Raw genomic sequence first — 14,262 nt, 5'->3', positions numbered from 1 at the left:
CAGTATAGGGTTGCCAGTTCTGGGTTGTGAAATACCTGGAGATTTGTGGGAGGAGGTGTATGGAACCTGAGGAGGGCAGGGTTTTGGGAGAGGAGGGACTTCAATGCCATAGAGTCCAATTGCCAAAGTGGCCATTTTCTCCAGGAGGACTGATCTCACCAGTCTGGGGATCAGCTGTGATCCTGGGAGATCTGCAAGCCCCGCCAGGAGGTTGGCAACCGTCCTGGCGGACGCTCTCGAACCTCTGACTGCAGCCTCTTCATCTGGCAGGGTGTTAACTACAAAAACGGAGTGCGAGGCAACACTGCTTTTCCAGGGCCCGGTAGAGGAAGTCCCCAATTCCCCGCCGCAGGGTACGCATGACCCCGCGGACACAATCTGGGGAAACCAGTCCAGACCGAGTGAAAGAACACTGTCAGGGGTCAAAGGCGCTCTGCGCGTGCCCAGAGGTGTCGTTTCAGGAAGTCCAAAAATGAGGAACGAGAGTTTAAACCGCTGTTTCGCGACATTGTGGTTGGTCCTGTTAAAAAGACGGTCCTCTACCATATCCTGGAACGTCCTCCTCTTGCCCCTGTCATGTTCAGTACTCAACATCCAGCCCGGCAAAATTCAAATACTGAACATTTACAAATTTGTAAAAAAATTAAAAAAAACTGCTTTGATTGAAACTGTCCCACCACAGAACAACAAAACCAGCATTTCCCTCTTTGGCTTGGGAAAACTTTATTTCTCATCTTCGAGACCGCAGAAATGACATCAGGAGCCCGCCGCATTGCGGCAATCCTTTAAAATCCACAGTGGGAGTTTCGTTCCAGGGACCGACCCACTGTTTCACATTTAAGGATCACAGTTTTTCAAAAAGCAGCTACGGAAGACGGCCTTGACCCCACAGTAGCTCGCCGTCTGCAAAGTTTGCACAGGCATGCGAGAGCGTCCGACGATGGACCGTTGAAGTCCGCGAGTCCGCAGCGGCGATGGCCCTCCAGCCAACCACGAGACCCTCAAATGGCCTTCACTGCCGAGAGAGTGACCCCACCCCACCCCCGGCTCGGCTTCAACATTACGACATTACAAACGTTCTTGACAAAAATTGGCGGTTCGTCATACGTCCCCAAAAGCGACATCCGAACCACTCGTCGAAAGCGATACGCGTTCATCACAGTCAAATAACTCACAGAGGAAGAATCCAGCCCCCCTGAGTGTCTCTCCTGCGATTCATTACATACCAGTCCATTCATTCTATCTAAATAATAATAATACAAAACGTTCCTAAAAGTGGAAAGACAGAAAGACCACAGATAAAAATATGCCGAATGTAAGCAGCAGCACGAGGGAGGACGCCTGATCCCGGCACGGGGGTCTCGTTTTCAGGTAATGATCCACGGTATCGGCCAGCGTGAACTTTTTGGGGTAGTAACCCAGTTGTTTCCGGGCCTTGTCTATTCGAAACGTGTGAGTGACCGTCAGGTTTCTTATCTGTGGGAAGAGGAGGACAGGGACGTGAAGGGATGACAGTCGCAACAAGAGAAAGCAGACCTGGAACGGCAATCGCTGCGCCACAAATGAGGGTAATTGGCCAGCTGGCCCCGCAAGTCTTTAATAGCAATGAATAATGATCTGCTTTTATTGATTGATTGATTGATTGATTGATTGATAAAATATGGATGCCGCCCTCTCCAGATCTGTGCAAAGGGGCCGACAGCCAAAACATCACCGATACAATAAAATCAAGTAAAAAAAAAATTGTGCCAACCAGGCTGATAAGAGAAGCCAAGCTGATAAAGAAAATAAATACATATAGACACTGCAGAAACATCACAGCAAAATCTAACTCCCCGCATGAAGAAAATTAGCATGTGAGGGAAAGGCTAGGCTTGGACCCTTCTCCCTGACATCCTTGTTTTCCACATGCATGGAGTGTGCACACGAGGTGCATTCACGCAGGTGAGCACCCCGCCTGCTGTTTAAGCAACACCAGGCTTCATTCTGTCTATGAATCATTCTAGCAGGGCATATGCCTCACCTCTGATTATTTCCCCTGGACAGAAAGCCTGTTGCTATTCATCAGAGCAAGAATATATATACATATTTACCTCGCTTCTGGTCACAACAGGTGTAAAGTTGAAAACTGGTTTAAGAAGCAGGTGCAGATATTCCAGCAAGGCAGCTGTAAAAGGCAATTTCTACAGTTAAGTTTTATTTGTTTGGGTTCACTTCGTTTAAAGTTAGATTTGAGTCCAGCATGACCTTAGAGATGAACAAGATTTGGGGGTATATAAGTTTCCAAGATCCTGGCCTGGATAGTCTGTATAGCCCATGCTAGCCGGTTCTCATCATGAACACACGCAGCTGCCTTCTACTGAATCAGACCCTCGGTCCATCAAAGTCAGTATTGTCTACTCAGACCGGCAGCGGCTCTCCAGGGTCTCAGGCTGAGGTCTTTCACATCACCTACTCGCCTAACTGGAGATGCCGGGGATTGAACCTGGGACCTTCTGCATGCCTCCCCATCAATTTATAAAATTGAGTGATGTCAGTTTTTTTTGTGAGGGAGGTAGTTGGCTTTTTAAAAAATGAGCTGGGATCCATGGGAATATTTCTCCTTTGGGCTTGCCCTGCCTTGCCTCCTTTGCCAGCGGTCACATTAATGATGAAAGCGCTGAACCGGGTGACACCCTGGCTCCTGTTAAACTTCAGCCCTGGGCTGATCTCACAGGAGAGGATGTCATCGCGTCAGCTGAGGGACTCCGCCAAGCCTAGGCACCTGTCAGCCACAGGTTTTCCGCACCAACGAAACTCTCCAGCTTCCCACTCGGGCATTCAACAACTGGAGGGAGAACATTTTAATCTTCTAGGACGTTCCACTGCTGACCTAAGAGTGGCAATGCTTCGAGGGGAGATTACAACGGGAGACTGCTGAACTTGAGTTCATTCACCAATTCAGGACAAACCCCCATACCCCAGGGCTGAATAGGGGCATAGGATTTTATCTGACTCTGTGTGTATGTGTGTGCCATCAAGTCACAGCTGACTCATGGCAACCCCATAGGGTTTTCAAGGCAAGAGACGTTGGGAGGTGGTTTGCCATCGCCTGCCTCCACATGACTGCAGGTGCCAATTTTCTGCCCATAAGCATTTCTCCCCGGCTTTAATCAGTCCCAATCTGGATCAGTCTCCCCCCACGCTCTTGAGAATTCACTTTTTAAAACTGCAGGGCACTCCGAAATAGAGAACTCCCAACGCACACTGGGGTTTGACCTTCCAGGAATTGTCTATGTAAATGGCCCCAAAGCCCTGGAGGTTTTTAAGCAGAGGCTAGATGGCCATCTGTCAGCAATGCTGATTCTATGACCTTAGGCAGATCATGAGAGGGAGGGCATCTTGGCCATCTTCTGGGCATGGAATAGGGGTCACTGGGGGTGTGGGGGGGAGGTAGCTGTGAACTTCCTGCATTGTGCAGGGGGCTGGACTAGATGACCCTTGTGCTCCCTTCCAACTCTATGATTCTATATATCTGCAGCTGCCATTGATTGTTCAGGTTCTTTGGCTGTTTGGGACACCTTTTCAGGGGCGGGAACCCACCAATGAAGCTCCCAACTCTTAGCATTACTTGGAGATTTGGGGTGGGGTGGGGCCTGAGGATGACGGGTTTTGGAGAGGAGAGGGACTTCAGTGGGGGCTAATGCCTTAGAGCCCCCCTTCCAGAGCAGCCGTTTTCTGCGGGTGAACTGATCTCGGTCGCCTAGAGATCAGCTGTAATCCCTGGAGATCTCCAGCCACCACCTGGAGGTTGGCAACCCTACTTAGCATGATAGGGATCAGACAATGCCCCACCCTTTGCAGGGATTGGGTAATCCAGAAATACAGAAAAAACTGCTCTGAATTTGAGACCTGCAGAAGAAGAACTAAAACTGGCACTAGCCTAAGCCGATAGTTACAGCTTGTCCCACCAAATCTTCCAAATCTGGGGCCCTGCAGGTTGATTCTTGCAAGAGCTCAGAGCCCTCGTACCTGGGACCGACAAAGAAGAAGAAGAGTTGGTTTTTATATGCCGACTTTCTCTCCCACTTAAGGAAGACTCAAACCGGCTTGCAATCGCCTTCCCTTCCCCTCCCAACAGACACCCTGTGAGGTAGGTGGGGCTGAGAGAGCTGTGACTAGCCCAAGGTCACCCAGCTGGTTTCATGTCTACGTAGGAGTGGGGAAACTAACCTGGTTCATCAGATCAGCCTCCGCCGCTCATGTGGAGGAGTGGGGAATCAAACCCGGTTCTCCAGAGCAGAGTCCACCGCTCCAAACCACCGCTCTTAACCACTACACCATGCCACAGAGCATTTTCATAACAGATCAGAGGGGTTGAGTCAAAATCCCATAATATCTTTCATCCCTTTGGCTCCAGAGAACAGCACGATCACCAAATGGTAGCCACTCCGGCTGCGCCAACTGGATTGAGCGAAGTCTCCCCAAAAGGCGAATGCCCAAACACAGCGAATGCTCGTTTTACCTGCGGCATGAACGAGTAAAGCGGGAACATGTACCCGCGGCTTCTTGTAGCCCAGTTTCTCAAACTGTAGGGAGCAGAAAAGAAGCGAGCATGAGAATAAAGCAAACCGAACTGCATGCTGTCGGCCGACGTGGTGCGAAGCCATCCGAACAGGAGTAGGGCGACAGAGTCAAAAGCCCTGCTGAGAAGTGAAGTTCACCCGGCAGCGTCGGGCAAATAACTTTCATCGCCTGGCCTACCTCGCAGGGTTGTTGTGAAGCTCAAACTGTGCTTGGAACGGGATTCTGGACAGACTTGGAGATCCCCTTTCGCCTCGAGACCAGCCACGGGGGTGGTGCTTGATCGAAGCCGCCAGTGGCCAGTGGGGGCGGGGGGTAAGTTCTTCAAAACAAGGCTGCTGATAGGTCAGTATGTGGTGATGTGGTACTGATGTGCGTGGGCTGCACAGTGGTGGCACCCACACAACCCTTTCTCAAAATCCTAGAAGCAGCCCAAAGCTCCACAATGTTGGAGAGCCCTGTTCTAACCACTATCCCACACTGCCGTAGCAGCATCTCTCTCTTCTCTCTCTCTCTCTCTCACACACACACGGAAATTACGTCCCCTCAGTTTTCTCAAGTTAAAACTAACTTAAAAAAAAAAGTTCTTCATACCAGCGGCGTTATCCATTCGGAAAAATTGATGTTTTCTCCGTCATTTATATAATACGCCTGACCGCTCTGCGAGAAAGAAAGAAGACAGAAATTAACGACATACAGGATCTACAATGATGTAACTCTATGTGAGAAACATAGGGCCAAATGAGAGACGTTTATTACCCCATGGATAAAAAATAGCGAGGACCGTGAAAGTAGATGGCTAGCCCATCGACTATTACAGGATCATAACCCTCAGCTTTCTGAAGCGGTTGCTAAATTTCTTAGTATTACCTTGGAGCAAGAGTGAGTGTAGTGAATGAATGAAGGATTCAGGTTATATAATGGACTGCCTGGTCTCTATAAGGATTATTAATGCTGTTTGTAGTTACTATTTGTATATGTCTGGCCAAAGAATGGCCATTTTAAAATTGCTCTGAAATTTTGCACTGAATGTCTCATTTTTGTATTTGATGTTTTAGCTATTATGCCAATAAATAAGGTTATGAACAATGTCACTTCCCATCTCCCCCACCCCACCCCGAGTTGTGCACAGAAATACAAAACATGGAGCCAACCACAAAAAGTCAGGGAATAGGCTTGTAGAATCATAGAGTTGGAAGGGACCACCAGGGTCATCTAGTCCAGCCCCTGCACAATGCAGGAAATTCACAACTACCTCCCTCCCACACCCCCAGTGACCCAAACTTCATGCCCAGAAGATGGCCAAGGTGCCCTCCCTCTTATCATCTGCCTAAGGTCACAGAATCAGCATTGCTGACAGATGGCCATCTAGCCTCTGCTTCAAAACCTCCGGGGAAGGAGAGCTCACCACCTCCCGGGGAAGCCTGTTCCACTGAGGAACCGCTCTGTTAGAAAATTCTTCCTTTTGATTTAATTTCAACCCGTTGGTTGTGCTTACGCATAACGTTCACTGTATCTCTTCAAAATTTCAGGCAGAAGCTCTGTTTAAGGATACCTTTTAATAAAGTTTAACCATGTGCTAAACAGAAATATTACCTACGTACTGTCTATGTCGCTCCCTATGAAGATATTTATTTATTCTTATATTTGAACTTTTTAAATAATTTATAAATCCCAAGGTTTTCAAAGCCCTATCATTTATAACAATTTATCACTCTGCGATGTTGCAAATTTTGTTTTTATCTTATGTATCTTTTTAATATTTTAACTATGATGTTGTACATTTGGTTTTTTGTCCTGTGTATGTTGCGCTCGAGATCTTTGGTCAGATGGGCTTGAAATAAAAGGAAGGGGAGGGATGCCTTTTAAAACAAACCCACACAGTAACCCAGTAAAGATCCTTGCGCTGCCGATCAGATGGCCAATGGCCAATTGGAAGCCCTCGCAGGCGAAAAGCCCCACCCAACCCCGCCCACTTTCTACCAACACTCAAATTTCAATACCTTTATTGGCATACCATCAAGCAGTCAATCAACTACAAAGACTCAGTAGGCACTAAGAAAGGTGATCGTGGGTGCCCTGGCACCCATATGCCACCATGTAGGGGACCCCGGACCTATGGGAACAAGCGGTCCTTGTGAGTACTCCGGCCACTCTTTTCCAAACCGAGCGGCTCTACTTACAGCAATGTAGCCTCTCTCGGCAGTCAGAGCCGCGGAGGCCAAGAGATGACCTTCCACGAGGTTGTGAATGTGGACCCAGTTCATCAGGCTGTCGGGGCTCCAAAACTCAAAGCTGAAGAGACGTCTTTGGATGTTCTTCTGCGGAGATGAACACATGAAGCTGCCTTCTTCTGAACCAGACCCTCGGTCCATCAAAGTCAGTACTGTCTACTCAGACCAGCAGCGACTATCCAGGGTCTTAGGCAGAGGTCTTTCACATCACCTGCCTGCCTAACCCTTTTAACTGGAGATGCCAGGGTTTGAACCTGGGACCTTCTGCATGCCAAGAGGCTCTACCACTGAGCCACAGCCCCTCCTCAGAACATGAGTAAAGCTATGGACACATGAAGCTGTCTTCTACTGAGTAAGACCCTTGGTCCATCAAAGTCAATATTGTCTACTCAGACCGGCAGCGGCTCTCCAAGGTCTCAGGCTGAGGTCTTTCACATCACCTACTTACCTAGTCCCTTTAACTGGAGATGCCGGGGGATTGGCCAGGGATCTTGGAGGGTATTTCTCCCCATCTTCTGGGCATGGAGTAGGGGTCACTGGGGAGGGAGGGAGTTGAACACATGCACTTGAAGCTGCCTTCTACTGAATCAGACCCCCGGTCCATCGAAGTCAGTATTGTCTACTCAGACCAGCAGCGGCTCTCCAGGGTCTCAGGCAGGGGCCGTTCACATCACCTAACTGCCTAGTCCCTTTAACTGGAGATGCCAGGGACTGAACCTGGGACCTTCTGCATGCCAAGCAGAGCTCTACCACTGAGCCACAGCCCCTCCAATGTTTTTAACATGAAGTCACCTTATACTGGATCAGACCATCAGTCGATCAAGGTTGGTATTGTCTACTCACTGGCAGGGGCTCTCCAGGATCAGAGGAGCATGCCTAGGTGCTTTGGAAGACAGGCAGGATGCTGCTGCTGCAGTCGTCTTGTTTGGGGGCTTCCTAGAGGCACCTGGTTGGCCACTGTGTGAACAGACTGCTGGACTTGGGGGGCCTTGGTCTGATCCAGCATGGCCTCTCTTCTGTTCTCATGTTTATGTTCTTATCTCCCTTCCAGGCGCTGACCCCTATGGGGCATTCCTTCAGCCAGATAGCTGTATCAGAATCCCTCTAAATCTTACCCTGGGAACCAGCCTCAAGACAGGCGTTCGGTTCGACTTAAGAATATTGCACAGCCCTGCCTACACAAGCGCTTGGAGCAAACCACTATCTCATCTCAATGTTCACCATCTGTTTACATAAGTTTTTTAAAAAAATGTTTCTCTGCCATCCTGCCAGCAAAAGATGAAGGCTTTGAAATACCATTTGCCAGGGAGAATCGGCGGGTGGGTGGTAATTAAGCACCTTTCTTGGTGGCCCGCCAGCCAGGGATTAAAGGCCGCGTGTCTGCGGAGACGTCTGCTTTTGTTCTCACAGCCATTTGCCAATTTTCATCTCTCTGGCAGAGGGTTTTTAATTTTTAAAAAGCACTTGTTGGTTTTCTGCAAGCGCAGCAGTACTCCTGGGCGCATATTTACAAAATTCCCCTAATCAGGAAAAACCTAGAAAATTAGGATAAAGGGGAAATGGTCTGGTTTATTAAGGCACAGCCCTGACCTGGATGGCCCAGGCTAGTCTGATCTTGTCAGATCTCAGAAGCTAAGCAGGGTCAGCCCTGGTTAGTATCTGGACGGGAGACCACCAAGGAATACCAGGGTTGCTGTTAAGAGGAAGGCACTGGCAAACCACCTCTGTTAGTCTCTTGCCATGAAAACCCCAAAAGGGGTTGCCATAAGTCGGCTGCGACTTGATGGCACTCCACACACACACACACACACACATTAAGGCACAGTTTGAATTAGCGGTAAAAAGGCGCTCAGGGTTCCGATCTGGCGCTCTGTCGGGCACCCGCGGACTCACGAACCGACACGTACAGCTACCCGTGGAAGGTGTCTCGGTTCCTCTGGCCCGTAGATGCCGGGTGGGCGGATGACACACGTGTGAAGTAGACCTCCTCCTAAAAGGAGGACAGAAAATACAGCGGAGATGATCCAGCCCAACAATGGGCAAGGTTGGATGATAACAGCTCCCCTGCATGGCATGGATGAAGGGTCAAGACAGAAGCCCTTTCCAGATGTTGCGTTTGCACGCGCTGGGGGTTCAGCCACTGTGCATATGGGGAATGCTTGCTACCCATGGTGTTCCTGATGGATTCAGAATGAGCATGACATCACACGGACCAAAATGATCAGGGGACTAGAGCAACTGCTCTACAAGGAGTGGTTAAAACGCTTAGGGCTGTTTAGCTTGGAAAGAAAGTGGTTAAGGGGAGACACGATAGAGGTCTATAAAATTATGCATGGTTTGGAGAGAGCGGACAGGGAGAAGCTTTTCTCCCTCTCTCATTATACTAGAACCCGGGGTCATCTGCTGAAGCTGGAGGGTGAGAGATTCAAAACAGATAAAAGGAATTATTTCTTCACACAACAGGGTCTCAGGCAGGGGTCTTTCACATCATGTACCTGCTAGTCCCTTTAATTGGAGATGCCAGGGATTGAACCGGAGACCCTTCTGCATGCCAAGCAGAGGCACTACAAACTGAGCCCCTCCCTCAGAGAAAAAGAACTCTGCAGAGGCTCAGATGCTTTCTCCTCTCTATTATTTTAATGCAAGCAATTCAGGACTGAGCCCTCCCCTGGAAAATGGTTTTTTTCTATTTTCCAGATGTCATAAACGACAGTTTGTCGTGCGATATATAAAAAAATAATCATCGTTCTAATTCTGGACGTACCCTTAAGCGGGGTCCCATCAGCAGCCAGTATCATCTGATCGGCAATCGCTTTGGTTCTCGAATAATGGTCGGTGTGCTAAAAAAGAGACAACGCAGTCAGTGTCATTGTTTAACGCTAACGCACCCAGAGAAAGGGCCTTCTGCCAACAGGTTGGGAAATACCTTCTCCAGCGGAAAATATGGCACCGTTTCTTCATCGCCGTCTTCAATGGGATCCCTTCCGAATACGACATTCACCGAACTGGTATATATCAGCCTGGAAATATTCCTTTGCTGGCATGCTACGTGGGAAAGACAAATGAACCTCGATAGTAGAATGATCAGGAAATCTTACGGGGGCGGAAAACGTGTGTGGTTTCATGTCCTGAAGAAGAGAAGACTGAGAGGGGTACGATAACCATCTTCAAGTACTTGAAGGGCTGTCATATAGAGGATCATCATAGGGTTTTCAAGGTAAAGGTTGGTCGGAAGTGGTTTCCCAGTGCCTTCTTCTGCGCAGTACTAACCAGGGTTAGCTGTAGTGGCACTGCCGTTGTCTACGAAAGATCCTCAGTCAGCGTCACCTTCCACTACTGCTGCTGCCCAGTACCTAACCTTCAGGGATTCCTCTGCCCCCATCACCATTGGAACTGCCTGTTCTCTTCTGCGGATGTGGCCATCGATCCCTTAAAGGGGTGGATGCATCTTCGTCTGGTGTCTCAGCTGAGACCATTGCGTCTTGAGTGACTCTGCTAGGAGTTTAATCCCTTGATAGAGTCTTAGACCCCTTACGGTATTGCTCTCAGCTTCCCTGACACACACAAACCCCCTCATCACATTAAGGTGTGCATCCAGAAGGTCGCCATGAGTCGGAAGCGACTTGACGGCACTTAACACACATACACACATATAGAGGAGGGTGCCGAGTTGTTTTCTGTTGCCCCCGAGGGTCGGACCAGAACTAACGGGTTGAAATTAAATCAAAAGAGTCTCCATCTAGACGGAAGAACTTTCCAACAGTCAGAGCGGTTCCTCAGTGGAACAGGCTTCCTCGGGAGGTGGTCAGCTCTCCTTCCCTGGAGGTTTTTAAGCAGAGGAAGAGCTTTGCCTCTCCCTTCCATTCAAAGCAACGCAATGATATTTTCCTTTCGGAACAGTTGCCTTCCAAAGAGCAATCCTTTCTTAGGTAACAAAAAGTTCACGGGGCCCAGGGCCAACTTACACGGGGTCCCCATTTGCCTCTGAAAAACGACTGCCCTGAAAGTAGGGTTGCCATCTCCAGGTTGGGAAAGTCCTGGAGCTTTGTGGGCGGAGTGTTGGGGAGCGTTGGGTTTGGGGAGGGGCAGGACCTCCGCTGGGTATAATGTCATAGAAGTAGCCATTTTCTCCAGGGGAATTATCTCTGTGGTCGTTCCGGGAGCTCTGCAAGCCCCGTCTAGAGGTTGGCAGCCCTACCTGAAGGTCAAAGGTCAGAGAGGCATCACTTCGTTTGTCCATTAACATTAGGGCAATATGCACCGAACCCTACCACCTTCCCCACCCCCCACCCCACTCTAGGGTTGCCGTCCTCCAGGTACTAGCTGGAGATTTCCTACTAGTACAACTGATCTCCAGCCGATAGAGATCAGTTCGCCTGGAGAGCATGGCTGCTTTGGTGATTGGACTCTATGGCATTGAAGTCCCTCATCCCCCCCTAGCCCTAGCTCTGTTACAGAGTCCTTGAAAGAGAGGAGGGCTTTGGTTCCATTCCCTGAAGCTATTGCCCCCTACCACGAGACCTCTCTGGGAAGAGATCATCAACCAGATATCTTTACAAGCAAAGAAGCATGTCCCCAAATTCCAGGATTCCCTGCAGCGTTGCAAAGGATGCTGGATGCGACTTGGACTCCTGGGTTTCACCTTCCAAACAGGGCACAGCTGCATTGTACCCCCCTGAGCGTATTTCTGCCTGCAACACTCCGGGGGTCTCTTTGGCCATTCTTCCACCAATAAAGGATACTTTAGCAAGTAAAGGCCCGCAAGAAAATCGAGCGACATACCCTCGATGACGACTTTCGTCCCTCCCACGTTGATGGATTCGATCAGCTCTTTATTGTGTAGCTAGGAAGAAAAAGGGATCGCATTGGAATAATTGTTTGTCGGCAATTCGCATTTGCCACTCAGGGGTCGCACAGTCAAAGACTCCGGTCGGAGTCAGAACTGAATTGGAGTGGAAAGGGGGAAGAGGGTATCTCTCGGGGCTCCGTCATGGTTACATCAGACTAAGGCCTGTGCTGGACGGGATCAAACCCCCTCTCAGCTGAGGTAGCTGGCTGCGAGGTGACCTCGGTCCTACCACAATCTCTCAGCCTAACCTACCCACACAACAGAAGAAGGGTCGGTTTTTATACCCCGGTTTTCTCTGCCTTTAAGGAGTCTCAAACCGGTTTACAGTCACCTTCCCCCACAACAGGCACCTTGTGAGGAAGGTGGGGCTGAGAGAGTTCGGAGAGAGCTGTGACTAGCCCGAGGTCACCCAGCTGGCTTCGTGTGGAGGAGTGGGGAAACCAACCCGGTTCACCAGATTCGAGTCCGCCGCTCATGTGGAGGAGTGGAGGATCGAACACAGTTCTCCAGATCAGAGTCCGCTGCTCGTAACCACTACACCACGCCGGCTTTTGCTGGATGAGCCCTGCATGCTTCTTTATTGTCACTTGCCCAGCCGCACATTGGCTTACTTGCTCCGTTCCTGACATGCCGTATGAGGCGACGTGGAACGCGCAGTCCACGCCTTCGCAAGCCTGCAACACTGCCTCGTAATCTCTCACGTCCCCCTGCAACAGAAACCGTCTGTGATATACACATTGAACTTGCTACAGAATGCTATATTAGGGAGTTTTGAGGAAGTGGGCGGTATAGGGTTGTGGTATAGGAATACTGACTACTACTTATCTACAATAAGTATCTAAGTACTTATCTACTTATCTACTTATCACAATTTTGCTGATGCAACCAGCCTAGACAGTTATTTCTGGATCTGTGTACCTTTGTGGACTATTGGAATTTACTTGTAAATACTTGTGTATATATTTTGTTGGACCTTCTATCACTTTTATATGCACTGAATACACTTTGATGTTTCACCAGTTGTGTCAGTGTTGATTGTTGCCAGAGATTCCTGCACAGTACCTGGAGGCTGGCAACCCTACACCGCCCACTTCCTCAAAACTCCCTAATATTTGAGCCTTTTAAATGGACTCAACTTGTGCACTTCCGCATGTGAATCGGCGCTTTACCTGGAAAAATACTGCCCTTTTGGGAATTTCCCATTTTGGTTTCTGCCTGTCAAACAAAACAACATTGATTTCTTCCCTGGCAAGGGCGCAGCCCAGGTGGTAGCCAAAGTAGCCCCCTCCTCCAGTTATCAATGCTTTCGCCACTGTCTTCTGAAGCAGTCCGACGTGCCCGCGAAGTCTACTATCTGAGGCCTGGCTGCAGTGGGGAACCACTCCGTTGGACCGGGTTCGGATCACGTCCCCAGACGGAGACACCATTTTGAGAACTCGTCCACAGCTTTCTTCCCAAGATTCGAGGCTGCCCTGCCGTCCCGCTAACATGCCTTACGGGAAACCTCCATCCGCAGCCACAAAGCCGGTCTGCCTTTTAGCCTGTGGAAGAGACACAGAAAACGACGGCCGGTTAATTTTGCTAACAGTCAACTCGCCTGGATTTTACGACAGACTGTTCAGGGGTGAATAGTTGTACCAGTTACAGCGTATTATTTGTGGACAAAACCAGTCACATATAAATTATACATAAAAGCTTGAAAATATCTTGTACGTCTACGGAATGCTCAGGAATTACCGTTCTCTAATGCGGCGGACGACAAGAGACACTGGAAAAGACCGTCATGCTAGGAAAAGTTGAGGGCAGCAGGAAAAGAGGAAGACCCGACAAGAGATGGATGGACTCAATAAAGGAAGCCACAGCCTTCAATGTGCAAGATCTGAGCAAGGCTGTCAAAGATAGGACATTTTGGAGGACTTTCATTCATAGGGTCGCCATGAGTCGGAAATGACTTGACGGCACTTAACACGCACACACAATGCGGCGGACTGTCGTAAATAAAAAAATGTTCAAACTGAGCATTTTGAACGAGTAAATCTTTGCCTTAAAGACAGGTCAGCAATTCCAAAGGAAAAAAAATTTCATAATGATGATGATGATGATGATGATGATGATGATGGAGGAGGAGGAGGAGGAGGAGGAGGAGAAGGAGAAGAAGAAGGAGGAGAAGAAGAAGAAGGAGAAAAAGAAGAAGAGTTGGTTTTTGATGTGCCGACTTTCTCTACCACTTAAGGGAGAATCAAACTGGCTTACAATCATTTTCCCTCCCCGTCCCCACAACAGACACCCTGTGGGGGAGGTGGGGCTGAGAGAGCTCTAACAGAACTGTGACTAGCCCAAGGTCACCCAGCAGGCTTCGTGTGGAGGAGTGGGCAAACCAACCCGGTTCACCAGTTTAGCATCAGCTGCTAAAACCAAAAACCTCCAGGTGTTTCCCAACCCTACCCCCAACCTCAAGAGACCCCGAAAACCCATTTACCAAATCTGTATATCCTCGTTACAGGTGTCCGCAAAAGGCAGCATTCTGATTTAAGAGGGCCTCTGGAATAGAGCCGAGGGGCAAAGGGCTCCCCAAAGACTCCCTACGGCTTTAGGGCACATGGTTGGTTCGGTATC

The 14,262-nt window shown here is 49.2% G+C and overlaps 1 protein-coding gene across 1 annotated transcript; it reads right to left on the bottom strand.

Moving 5' to 3' along the window:
• Window positions 1-1,269: 1,269 nt before the first annotated feature.
• On the bottom strand, window positions 1,270-13,073 carry LOC130492619 (putative short-chain dehydrogenase/reductase family 42E member 2). The gene is made up of 11 exons (XM_056866378.1): window positions 12,816-13,073; window positions 12,258-12,353; window positions 11,580-11,640; window positions 9,724-9,842; window positions 9,562-9,637; window positions 8,705-8,787; window positions 6,747-6,884; window positions 5,158-5,223; window positions 4,505-4,568; window positions 2,094-2,167; window positions 1,270-1,476 (listed from the first exon to the last, which is right to left on the bottom strand). The coding sequence occupies exons 1-11, from the start codon at window positions 13,071-13,073 to the stop codon at window positions 1,270-1,272; spliced, it is 1,242 nt and encodes a 413-aa protein (XP_056722356.1).
• Window positions 13,074-14,262: the final 1,189 nt, after the last annotated feature.

The sequence above is a fragment of the Euleptes europaea genome, chromosome 21 (genome assembly GCF_029931775.1).
Source record: "Euleptes europaea isolate rEulEur1 chromosome 21, rEulEur1.hap1, whole genome shotgun sequence".
Classification (NCBI taxonomy): Eukaryota; Metazoa; Chordata; class Lepidosauria; order Squamata; family Sphaerodactylidae; genus Euleptes; species Euleptes europaea.
Note: the sequence above shows the minus strand (reverse complement) of the source record. Positions and strands in the feature narration are given on the sequence as shown.

What these genes read in the sequence shown, in the direction of transcription:
- LOC130492619 (XM_056866378.1), bottom strand. Translation starts at nt 13,073, where the DNA reads ATGGTGTCTCCGTCTGGGGACGTGATCCGAACCCGGTCCAACGGAGTG. An exon ending in GCATGTCAGGAACGGAGCAA is followed by an intron (nt 11,641 to 12,257) that starts GTAAGCCAATGT and finishes TTTTCTTCCTAG; the next exon opens with CTACACAATAAAGAGCTGAT. An exon ending in CTGTTGTGACCAGAAGCGAG is followed by an intron (nt 1,477 to 2,093) that starts GTAAATATGTAT and finishes CTCTTCCCACAG; the next exon opens with ATAAGAAACCTGACGGTCAC.